Here is a 12,215-nt window from a genome sequence, read left to right as displayed (position 1 = left end):
AATAAAATATTTACGTGGTCCTTTAAGGTTAGAGGGAAGCGGGGAGGGAGAAAAGGGTAAGGAAACAGGACACGGGGGGCGGGGCCACGGGCCCTCCGCAAACTGCCGCCCGGAGGGCGGGGCCAAAGCCGATAATAGGGAATCGGGTGGCACTACGACCTCCGAAGCCCCGCCCCCCACGCAGTCATTGGTTCCTGCCGCCCCCGCCCTCCGATGAATGACAGAGGCGCTCGAGGGCGGGGCACCGCCGCTGCCGCTATCCCCCCGCCATGGGGCCGCGTCTGCTGCTGCTCGCCCTGTTGTGCAGGGCAGGAGTCTGGGCCACTGAGACGCCGATGTCACCATCTGTGATGAACGGGAGCAGTCTGGTCGTTTCTGCGGCGCCTCACAACGAAACCAGACAGCTCCTGCCGGCCTCTGGGCCAGGACAGATGGTAAAGCGCTCCTTTTACGTGCTGACTGGTTTCTGTGGGCTGGTTGCGCTCTATTTCCTCATCCGGGCCTTCAGGTGAGTCATGTGGCGATCTCGAGGGCCTATCCTGGCCCGGCTTGGGGGTCATGTGACAGAGATCCTCTGTTCTCTGTTCGGAAGTAGTGGGGAGATTGCCTGTGTGGGTTGTCAGGGAGGTGTCTTCCTGGTTCACGTGCTGCGCATCTCGTGAGGTTTGGCGTCACGTGGCGGGCTGGAGCTGATGCCGGTCTTGGGCCTCCCTTAACCGCTTCCTCGCGATGTAAAGCTTCCTGCAGGGGATGGCTCCAAGGTGTTTGATTCTCTTTACCACAGATCATCCTAAAATGGGGGTGATAATGTCCGGGCCATCCCACCGGCAGGTGGTGAGAACGATTTCCATTCTAATCTCTATAATAGTGGCTGACGTTTACTTAATGTTTTCCTTTTAAAGCACTTGGCATCATTACGTCTGTCAGTCTGTTTTCTCATCCGGAAAATGACGAATTGGACGACATGGCCATCAAGGCCCCTTCCTAAAATCAAACTACGAGTAAGCTGTGTGCTAGGCTACAACCTCTTATGGCAAGGCATTGGGAAGTGAATAAGCAAGCGTTAAGTAGCGTCTACTATGTGGCAGGCGTTGTACTAAACACTTTAAACAAATATTTAATCCTCAGAACAACCCTTCGAAGTAGGGACAGTGGAGGAAACTGAGGCAAACAGAGGTTAAGTGACTCGACCAGGGTCACACAGCTCCCAGCTATGTTTTGAGGCCAGATTTTGTACTCCCTCCTGACTCCAGACGCAGGCTCTGTCCACTGTGCTACCAGCTTCCACTGCCTGGCTATACAAAAATAGTTCCTGCCCTCAAAGGAGTATTGTGGGAAATACTCTGAATGACTCATTCTGCAGGCATTATCAAATATCTACTATATGGCAGAAATAACAGCGTTCATTGACCCTCTGATTAGAAGTATCAGGCATCAAACAAAGAGATACCTGTTTTCCAAAATACATTTGGGACTGTGATGTTGAAGAACCAGTTTGGAGTCTAGGTTTTGTTAATTTCCAATTTTCCTCCCTTCTCCCCCACCCATTAAACACACACACACACAGAGGCTCAAAATCTGTTATAAATACATATAGTCATGCAAAACAAGTTTCTGTAATAGCCATGTTTCCAAGAAAAAGAGATAAAATATGATTCAGTCTACATTCTGAGTCCACCAGTTCTCTTTTTGGAGATAGAGAGTGTTTCATCATGAGTCTTTTGGAATTGTGTTGGCAGAGTTACTAAGACTTTCAACGTTGATTATCTTTACAATATTGTTGTTATTGTGTATGTTGTTCTCTGTTTTTTTTCCACTTCACTTTGTATTAGTTCATACACATCTTCCTAGCTTTTTCTGAAACTATCCCCTTGGTCATTTCTTACAGCACAATAATATTCCATCACCTTCATATACCATGACTTGTTCAGCCATTCCTCAACTGATGGATGGACATTCCCTCAATTGTCAATTCTTTGTCACCAATTAATTGTTAATCTATACTTCAAAGACCATTTAATTAGAAAAAAAGTGTATTTAATATTTCTGCTTTTCTGCATTTGTTTGTGAGGTTTTTCTGCAACGCTACATGATCGGTTTTTGTGAAGGTGTTTTGCACGAGAAACAGGTATATTCCTTTCTATTCCCATTCACTATTCTCCAGAGCTTTATTATATCTTACTTTAATAAAATTCTATTAATCTCCTTAACTTCTTTCTTATTTAATTTATGGCTAGATTTATCTTATTCTGAGAGAGATAAATTGAGGTTTCCTCAGTATTAAGAGTTTTACTGCCTGTTTCTTTGAGAAGCTTACAGTCTAGCCAGGGAAAATCTGTGTGTGTATGTGAACATACAGAGAGAGGTATAGAGACATCGTTAGGAATATAGATATGTGCCAAATGTATAGGGACATATATAGAACTTTAGAAAATGTATACAAAAGAACTATAAAGTGCTTTGAGGGGTCGGGGAGAAGAGACACTCAGAACTGGGGGGATAAGGAAGGCTTCAGGTAGAAGGTGGCCCTTGAACTGAACCTCAGAGGAAGATAGACATTATAGGAGGCAAAGGAAAGCATGTATATATTTTGTCTACTCATTTATCTATGTTGCTTTCCCTGATAGAATGTAAATGCCTTGGCAGTAAGGACTATTTCATTTTTGTCTTTGTTATGCCATTCCCCAGCACAGTGCCTGCATATTAGGGTAAGATCTGCACCTGAGGACTGTTAGGTTAGAAAGCTCCTCCTACCAGTGCAGGCTGCCACTTTATCTGCAGCCTGTAGTCTTAAAGAGTGGACTGAGGATTTAATGACTTGTCCAGGATCACACTGCCAGTATATGTCAGAGCTGGGCTTTGAATCTAAGTGTTCCTGATTGAATTAGGCACCACTGAATGGAACTTAGACTGTTATAAAGGGAATGGTCCTTAGAGTATAGAGCTGGAATAGATCTCAGAATAGTGATGTTTATCCTCCTTCATTTTACGGAGGCCCAGAGAAGGGATATCGCTTGTCCAGAATCACTTGATTAGTTGGTAGCAAAGACAGGCTTAAAATCCAGGCCTTCTGAGTCCCTATCTAGGGCTTGTTTCCCTGGGCTATGCTGTGATTTAATGATGTAACTTCTTTTGCTTTTTACCTTGTGGGACTCAGATGTGAAATGGCCAAAGGCATGAGAGAGAAGTGGGGAGCCTAGGAAAGAAGGGAGGAGTGTGGGAGAGGTGGCATTGGAAGGAGCAGGTAGGTGGAAACCATTGGGGAGATCTTATAGGGGTTGTAAGGAGAAGCATGGAGGGCTTCAGCTGGCAGAGACATTTGTGACAGCTTAATCCAAGCCATAGGTAGCTAGATGGCACCAGACTTGGAGTCTGGAAGGCTCATTTTTCCAAGTTCAAATCTAACTTCAGACACTATTTTGGGCAAGCCACTTAGCCCTGCTTGCCTCAATTTCCTTATCTGTAAAATGAACCAGAGAAGGAAATGGACAATCACTCCAGCATCTATGACAAGAAAACCCCAGATGGGGTCATGAAGAGTCAGACAGGACTGAACAACAGTCTAAGTATTATGTATCAAAGGTCTGCTGTTTGCTCAGCTGTGTGCTATGGAAGATACAAGAAATGTGTTGTGCATGCCGGCCCCCTAGTCTAAACAGAGAAATAAGGCAGATGTGTACCTTTTTCTCCACTGATCCTCTGCCAACTTCTCCAGCCTCTCTTCTCCCTCTCGGAGGCATCACCTATTTACCTGAATCCCAGCATGGGTGCAGATGACTCCTCCATCCTTCCTTCCAGCCCTTGACTCTGCCCAAGCCCCAGGGTCCTACATTGGAGATCTCACCTCCATCATGAGTCCTCTCCTCAAACTCACCATCCCCCTCCCTATCCCCCTTGTCCCCCAGTTTGCTCATCTTTGTTAATAGACTCTCAGACTCTTCTCTCTCCTTTATCTCTTGTATTCCCCCCAAAGGGGATTTCTGGGTCCTGCCAGCTCTTTCCTTAGAAGAGCTCTCTGGCTTGACTTTTCCTCTCCATCCTTCCTTGTCATCACGTTACCTTAGGCCAGGTGTGGGCTCTTTCCCCTGGATGCCAGTCTTTGGTCTGCCTCTTGGATGCTTCAGTCTCTCCTGAGTGCATCTGTCCTTCCTCCTTGATCTCCCTAGATTTTCTCCAGTGCTGGGGTCTACAGCTCGGTGACTCAGGGAGGAGAGTGCTGGAAGCCCTGGGTTCAAATCCAGCCTCAGATACTTAGATTTGTGACACTCCCCTCCTCCAAGTCACTTCCCTTCAGCCTGCCCCAGTTTCTTCATCTGTACAATGGAGATAATAACAGCATTGATTTCCTCAGTTGTATCAAATGAGATGTTTGTAAAGTGCTCATCATAGTGCCTTGCACATAGTAGACTCTTATTAAATGCTTCTTTCCTTTCCTTATGGTTTATGTTTTTTGTTTTGTTTTGTTTTGTTTTGCTTTTTGGAGGGGGGAAGGCAGGGCAGTTGGGGTTAAGTGACTTGCCCAAGGTCACACGGCTAGTAAGTATTAAGCATCTAAGGCTGGATTTGAACTCAGGTCCTCCTGACTCCAGGGCTGGTGCTCTATTCATGGCACCTCCTAGCCGCCCCTTTCCTTTCTTTATGGGGCTCAGTTTTGGCCCTCCTGGAAACTTAGTTCAGTAGGAACAGCAGTAGCTTTGGAGCTTGAGGACCTGAGTTCCAATCCTCGTGCTGTTGGTTATCTGTGTGACCTTGGACAGATCACCTCTCTGGGCCTCAATTTCCTTATCTGTAAAATTAAGGGATTGGATTAGACAGCCTCCAAGGTCCCCTTCTGGTCTAACTCTGATCCTAGGAGAGTTTAGCCAAGGTGATTCCCCTTTGGGGCTTTCTCTTTAAAAAGAGAAGGTGGAATGTGGTGAAAGAAACTCCCTTTCAACTCTAGAATTCCACCTCTGGGATTCTCTTTGTATCTATTTTGTGGGGGAACTGTGCTTCCCCAGCTGAATTGTGAAGTTTTTGAGGCTCTGCTTGTCTGTGCCCTCGGAGGCCTGACACATGATGGAGAGTTGGGGCAGGCAGTGCCCATTCCCTTATCTCCTGCCTACATATCTCCCCTCTTTGCACTTCCTTGCTGGTCAGAGTGGTTGCCTCCTGCTTTCTTTGCCAACCCTAGTGTCTTTGTTCCCTGTGCCATCTGTAATGATAGATTCTCTTTCCGTCTTCACTAGGAATTCATGCCCATCTCTAAAGCTCAGCTCAAAGCTGCTTCCTCCAGGGAGCTTTTTCAGATCTCTGCTTTCCTCCATAATAAGGTTAGTTTTTCGGGATGCCCAGAGCTTGGGGCCAGGCCCAGGTCTTAGCTCCCCTTTGTAGCTCCCTCAGGGCCTAGCCCTGGGCTTGCTGTCTCTCCGATTGTTACTGTCTGTTGAATTGATCTGAATCTCTGATTCTCTTTGGGACTACAACCTCCAGAAGGTTGTCTGAATTTTCTGGGAAATAATCCTATTCTAGCAGGTTTTTAGGAGGCAGCTGAGGACTGTTACCAGGTAGTACTTCAAAGCCTGGAATGTGGTGCAGGGTGGATCCCAGGGATGGGTACAACACCATCCCTCCCTGTTTGACTCAGTTTCCTCATCTGTAAAATGAGCTGGAGAAGGAAATGGCAAACCACTCCAGTGTCTCTCCCAAGAAAACCCCGGGTGGAGTCATGGAGAGTCAGACATGACTGAACAACACAGTATTTCTTAGCCTTCAGGAAGGGGAGTAGGGCCTCCTGGCCCTGCTCCCTCTAAGTCACAGCTCAATCCCTTCTTTTACTTGGAAGCCTTCCCTCTGTGAATTATTTCCTAATTTTCTTGTATGTAGCTTGTTTACTTGTCGTCTGTCCCCTTAAATTGTTAGATCCTTGAGAGTAGGGACTGACTTTTTTCTCTTTTTGTATCCCCAAGCGCTTAACACAGTGTTTAATAAATGTTTATTGACTGACTGAGGGACACCTTCCTGGTGCTGGTCCTCAGCTCAGGAGAGGGGTTGGCTCTGAAATAATGCTCTTTCTTGGGAGATTAGGCTCTTAACTGGGCTCCCTTTTTCTGGACCTCTCCCCAGCTCCTCCATTTGCCTCCCACTGCCCAAGTTATCTGGCTAACACCCTGTTCTGATAACCACCTCCTTCTGCTTTTGTGAAATAATAACCCTTTGTGTTTGGCATTACGAGCCCTCTAGCCTTAGCCCATTTATCCAGCCTTTTACTCTTCCCTTCATGTGATCTACCTTCCAGCCCAAATTAGAGTAGGGGGGAGGGGGTGCTGCTGGAGACCTTATCCCGTGCAACCTCCCTCCCCCCACGTCCTGTCATCTCCTTCCTCTAAACCTTGCTTGGAATCCACTCCCTCTCCACAACCTCTGCCTGTTGAAATCTTTCCCTCCCTTCAAGGACAGGCTCAGGGACCTATCTCCTATGTAAAAAAGCCTTCCCTGCTCCGCCTTCCCCACATTTCTCATAGCATTGGGGTGGCCTTGCCTTTGCCCCTGTTACATCCTTCCTGGGATTCTGTCATTTATCTTTGTATTTTCCATCCTGTGCCCCAATAGGTATTTATTTCCTCTGTGCTTGTTGAACTGAATCAGAGAGATTGAGAACTCTGGTTATTATCTGTGAGTGAAGAAATCCCAGCTCCGACACAGGGCCCAGCATATAGAAGGTCCTTAGTAAAGGTCTGTGGAATTGAAATGAATTGTGTTTTAAACTTTTCAGGATAAAGAAACCGCAGCGGAAGAAGTATGGTCTGCTCTCAAATACAGATGACCCCATGGAGATGGCCTCGGTGGAGAGTGATGAAGAGACTGTCTTTGAGACGAGGAACCTGAGATGGTAGAGTTTCTGGATTTTTTTCTCCCCTGAGGTCTTCATTTAGTTTTAGGGATCAGGACTGGACAGGTGGCTAGAACTAGGCAAGGACTGAAACCCTTGTTCTACGCCATGGCCCCTCAGTCTGGGGGGCGGGGCCCTTCCTCCGCCCTCCAGGACACTGGGTACCTCACACGCTTTGTAGAATCATGGATTCCAAGCCCCAGCAGAGGCCTCAGGCCCACATCCATAGCTCTAGGACTGGCAGTGCCCTCAGAGAGTTGGGGAGCATGGTCTAGAGTTGACAGGGGCCTCTGAGACCATCTAGCTCAGTTCTCTCCTTTATAGGTCTGCCCAGAGAACTTAGGTGGCTTGCTAGCAAATTGGTCCAGCCTCCCTGAGGTGGTCACTCCACCTTTGCTTGAGAGGCAGCACATGGTAGTAGAGAGTGTGCTGACTTTGAATTTCTTCATGTTCCTTGCTGCCTGGGAGATCTTGGGAAAGTCTTCTAACTTCTCTGGGCCCCATAAGTCTCACCCCTCATCCATCTTCCTAATGACAGATACTTAAAGATGGTATCTAAGACTCCCCACCCCTCCTCCCCATCATCTCAGGGCTAAACACCTTGGTTCCCTCTGGGTGTGTCATCAGAACTCTTAGGGCTGATCTACAGTCATGGCTCCTGGGCATGGTTTGGGCCTGCCTGTTATTAGGACTGGGTTTAAAGATGGAAGGGAGTTCATTAATCTTCTGGTGTTGCCCTCTTACTATGCAGGTGAGGAGAGGGTGCTCCCCAGCCAGGGAAGCAGGATGTGAAGCTCACCAGGCCAGAGGATGCAGGGGTGGGGTGAGGTGGTGGGCAGAGCCGCTGTGGCCAAGGCCCTTGTCCTTGAGTCTTAGTTTCATCATCTGTAAAATAAGACAGTTGGAGTTAAGTCCTTTCTACCTCTGAATCCCATAAGCTTGGGAGTGCTTTGGGTGAGGAGGCCCTGAAGCAGAGGTAGTCTGTGTCTCCAGCAGGAAGCCTCTTGTGGGATTCCTGTCCAGGCAGGTACCACGCTCAGGGTGTGGCCAACCCAGGGCTTGCTGGTGCGTGAGTCATGTGAGGAGGGAGCTAAGAAAGAGGCGAATCTGGCCCTCCATTCCCACACCTCCACACTCACCTGTTCCTAACCTATCCTACAGTGACATGTGACTATTATGAAAAGTTACCCCCCAAAAAAGTCCATCAGAGAGAGACTGTCCAAGGGATTCCCTTCAGACCACCAAGTAATGCCTGTACCTTGGTGTTATAAGCTTATAAGCTCCTTAAGGGCTCCTTTTTTTATATCCCTATCTCTTAGCACAGTGACTGGAACATAGTAGGTAATACATGTTTATTGATTGATTATTGATTGATTCTGTTTTCCAGATGAAGAGCTGGAGTCCACAGTGGTAGCGGCACAGAGCAATCCAGAAAGGGGGAAGAGGGACCCCAGGCACAGAATGTCAAGAGAATCCGGGGTTTATTTTTTTAATGGTTCTATACAATACAGTGTTTCTAAGGGGGGAGGGAATGTTGGGAAATTTTCTTGCACTTGGGATATGTTGAGAAATACAAGAAAGGAGGAGTAGGGACAAGTGTGGTATTCCAAATCATAGCTTTTACGTTGCCGGATGTGGGCTTTTGCAGGGGGAAGCTCAGCTGTCTTTACCTTCCCAGCTCTCAGGTCCTGTGAGCTTGCCTGGATCCCCTGCCCTCTCCTGATGTTCCTCCTCTCCCCATGCTAACATTCTCAACTTGGATCAGGGCCGAAGACCCTGCTAACACACCTGGGGTACTATCTTGACTCTTGGAACGTGAATGGTGCTGCCTGGACGAAGGGGAAAATGTGGACTTAGGTCCTAGCAGGTTTACTTCTCCCCACCTAAGAGCAGCTTGGGGGAAGTAGTGGGGGGTGGAGAGAGGAGTGGTCTCTGTCTGCCCAAGACAAGATATTGACCAGACCAAGCAAGCCCTGGCCGTCTCCACTCTCCACACTCTACCAAATGATTTCTAGGTCTCCAAGCCGCCAGAAACCAAAGCCAGCATGCCTCTCAGAGCCCGACTGATGGCCCAGCTCTGGGATCTCCCATGAAACCTGGTGCAGCCGAGGACCGTGTTCTAAATTTTGCCTTGGAGACCCGAAGTCAGAGAAAGGGATCCAAAGAATAAGGCCTGGGATTGTCACTGTGGATATTTTTCTCTGCCTGCTTTCTCCTTGAGTCCTTGCTATGTGAAGGGAGAAGAGAGAGCATCTCTGAACCTGCACACATGCCTCATGGGCCATGGGTCAGTCCTGAGTAAGGGAAATCTTTTTTTTTGCCTTTTGGAGGGCAGTTGGGGTTAAGTAACTTTCCCAAGGTTGCACAGATAGTTTTTTTTGTGTGTGTGTGTGGGTGTGTGTGTGGGTGGGTGTTAAGTATCTGAGGTCCTCCTGACTCCGGGCTGGCACTTTACTCACTGTGCCACCTAGCCGCCCCGAGTAAGGGAAATCTTACCATGATCCAAGGACTTTGGCCCCTGCACTGCCCACACTTGTGTTTGGGAGGGACAACAAAGTCCCTTCCAGAAGGACATTCCTCTCTCAAATCTGTTTTCTCTGGATGGGGACTCCAAGGCACCTTCCTCCTGGGACCACCTTGCTCTCTCCCAGGCACGGGGGAAGCTTTTTACTTTGTATCTGTATATTTGGGTATTTTGGTTTCCAAGAGATTAAGTCTCCTGTTGGGGGACCAGCACCCCACAGTATTTGCTTGTGGGGGGTGCTCAGTAAAAGCTGCTGATTGTAAATAAAGCAAACATGGCTGAGTGCAGTGGCCTCCTCCTGCCCGTGCCCTGTGTGCACGAGCACCATTCTTTTACCTGGGTCTGTACTCCATCTGCTTCGTCCCTCACGGCTCTGGACTTGTCTCTGGGTGGTGGGTGAGAAGGAAATCATCCCAATCCTCCACATGCTTATTTTGATACTGATGTGCTTTTGTCCCTGGTAGGGAGTAGAAGGAAGGGGGGAAGGACAGAAAGGAGGCACGTTCATTACTGGCCGCCTTCCTCTCTCTGTATTTCTCATCTGTGACTTCCTGTAGAGGTTCTAGTTAGTATCCTGGAAGCTGCCTTCCTCTGGGTCCTTGATTATTTTGTGGAGCGGCTGATCCTTGCAAAAGTGACTTCCTTGGGTCCCTGTCCCCTGGAGGATGTTTTTTCTGCCACCAAGTTCCTGCCCAAGTTGTCACTGGCAATAAGCTGTGACTTCCTCCAGCCTGGCACACAATTTGTCACTGCCCTCTGCGTCTCCTACTTGTGGGGGTCTTTTGAGATCCTGGTATTCCGTGGTTTAAAGCTGTCCCACTATCCTGTGCATGCCAACAGTAATATTGGGGCAGCTGGGTGGTGCAGTGAATAGAGCACTGGGCCTGGAATCAGGAAGACTCATCTTCATGAGTTCACATGTGGCCTCAGACACTTACACTAGCTGTGTGACTCGCAAGATCTCCCAACTCATCCTGGGCCGTCTCTCCAGTCATCCTGATGAATATCTATCTGGTCACTGGACCCAGATGGCTCTGGAGGAGAAAGGGAGGCTGGTGACCTTGGACAGCCTTCCCTCACTTAAATCCAAGTCACCTGCAAGTCATGTCATCATCTCCCTGATGCCATGGTCCTCTTCCAGAACGAAGGATAAACACAGTAGTAATATTAATGCCAGGTGGCACTTCTGAGGACCTGGAGGCCTGTGGTGGGCCTTAAACTGCCTCTTACCTTGTTGGAGCCTCACATCAGCCACATTGCTAGGCTGACCATTGGACCAGAGAGTCCAGGGAAGCCAGGACAGCCCCCAAGGGTCACACAGCCCCTAAGAGCTGAAGGTGACACCGAGTTCAGCTCGCTCCCCACTGGGGAGTGATGTAATATAGGGGTGTAACTAGGGTAGGGCAGGGCAGGGCATGGAAGGACAGACCATTCCCCCAACCAGAAAGGCAGCCTTTATGTTGTCTGCTTGGGGCCAGTGAAGCACAGCCTCCAGCCCATAGCCAGCTTGTCTTCCTTGGTCCCCTGAGTCATCTTAGGCAACCAGAGCCCCCCCAGAGGCATGTTAGGAAGGAAGGAGGGTGGGGCCAGGTGGGCACATTGTCCAAATTTGGAAGCAGCAGCAGCAGCAAGGGAAGAGGGAGCAGTCACAGGAGAATCTGCAGCAGGAATTTAGAAAGCCTCTTTGGGATCAGTTGGTAGCAGGGCCAAATTCTGAACTTGAAGGTGCCTCATTCTTTTGTTAGACCCTATAGAGTAATTTCTGGTATAATGATAACCTAGTCATCAGGAAAAGGTTATTTTGTGTTGGTTAAGAAAACAGGCAGTTGTGAAAAGATCAAGGCAGTGGAGTCCTGGGCTCATTGTGTGCATGGTCGGGGTCCTGGTATGGGGCTTGAACCTGGCTCCTGGGTCAGGACTCAGTGTATGTATGTGGCCAGGTCTGGAATTTAGGCCGCTGCTGAAGTCAGGCCTTTAGTCTAGACTCAGTCTGCTCTCAGGTCCAGTCTGGTTTAGGATCTAGGCTTAGCCGGTCTCAGGCTCTGTAGCACCCCCAGAATTGGGAACTGTGACCTGGACCTGGTTGCCACTATGAGCTAAGGGGTACAAGAGACAATGGCTGAAGATAAGGGCTCAGCCTGCAGTGGTTGCTGCCATGTCCCCACCCCTTGCAGAAATGGGGGCAGTGGGGACCATGGTGTGAGGAAGAGGGGATGCCACCAGGTGGCGCCATCTCCCCAAGTTTCCTCCTTGCTTGACAGCCAGGTGCAAAACACGGTATTACTTCTGTACTGCATCCTCTGGGAAGCAGGGAGTGTGTGTTAATTCTAAGGGTTCCCCCAACCCTGACATTCTGGGTTCTTTGTGCCTAGCCCTGTGGTCTGTAGGAGACTGGTTCCCTGAACTGGCCAAACATTGTTATCGCTAGAAGGTACGATTGGAGACCCAATTGTAACCTTCCTCCTCCATGTTATAGAAGCATAACATGAGACCGAGTAAAGTGAGTGCTGGAGAATGCCAGGCACTAGGAACTGAAAACAGAAGAGCTTTCACTCTATTGGGGGAATCCAACCTTTGCTACACAGATGAAATGAAAAAAAAAATACGTAAAAGTCAATGCAAAGTGATTTCCAGGGAAAGGGCTTAGGAAAGGTCTAATGTAGGAGGTACGATTTTGAAGGAGGCTAGGTATTTCGAGCTGGGGCAATTAGCCCTGAGAACATTCCAGGTGTGAATGACAGCCTTTGTGAAAACGTGGATGTAAGAGATGGAATTCTTAGTTCAGAGAGCAGCCAGTAGGATAGGGTGCTTTGCCTGGAA

The 12,215-nt window shown here is 48.5% G+C and overlaps 1 protein-coding gene across 3 annotated transcripts; it reads left to right on the top strand.

The window, feature by feature from the left end:
• Positions 1-188: 188 nt before the first annotated feature.
• Positions 189-9,679, top strand: FAM174C (family with sequence similarity 174 member C). 3 transcript variants are annotated; one of them, XM_069102011.1, is made up of 4 exons: positions 189-508; positions 5,229-5,312; positions 6,755-6,871; positions 8,259-9,679. In XM_069102011.1, coding segments are annotated over exons 1-4 (441 nt in total). In that variant the 5' UTR covers positions 189-269; the 3' UTR covers positions 8,260-9,679. The 3 variants fall into 3 exon arrangements, with proteins under 3 accessions (XP_068958112.1, XP_068958113.1, XP_068958114.1); XM_069102013.1 differs by lacking the exon at positions 5,229-5,312 and having other exon boundaries at positions 199-508; XM_069102012.1 differs by lacking the exons at positions 5,229-5,312; positions 8,259-9,679 and having other exon boundaries at positions 195-508; positions 6,755-6,875.
• Positions 9,680-12,215: the final 2,536 nt, after the last annotated feature.

The sequence above is a fragment of the Petaurus breviceps genome, unplaced genomic scaffold, assembly GCF_028583685.1.
Source record: "Petaurus breviceps papuanus isolate PSGF00001 unplaced genomic scaffold, PetGlider_PUasm1.0 523, whole genome shotgun sequence".
Taxonomy (NCBI): Eukaryota; Metazoa; Chordata; class Mammalia; order Diprotodontia; family Petauridae; genus Petaurus; species Petaurus breviceps.
Note: the sequence above shows the minus strand (reverse complement) of the source record. Positions and strands in the feature narration are given on the sequence as shown.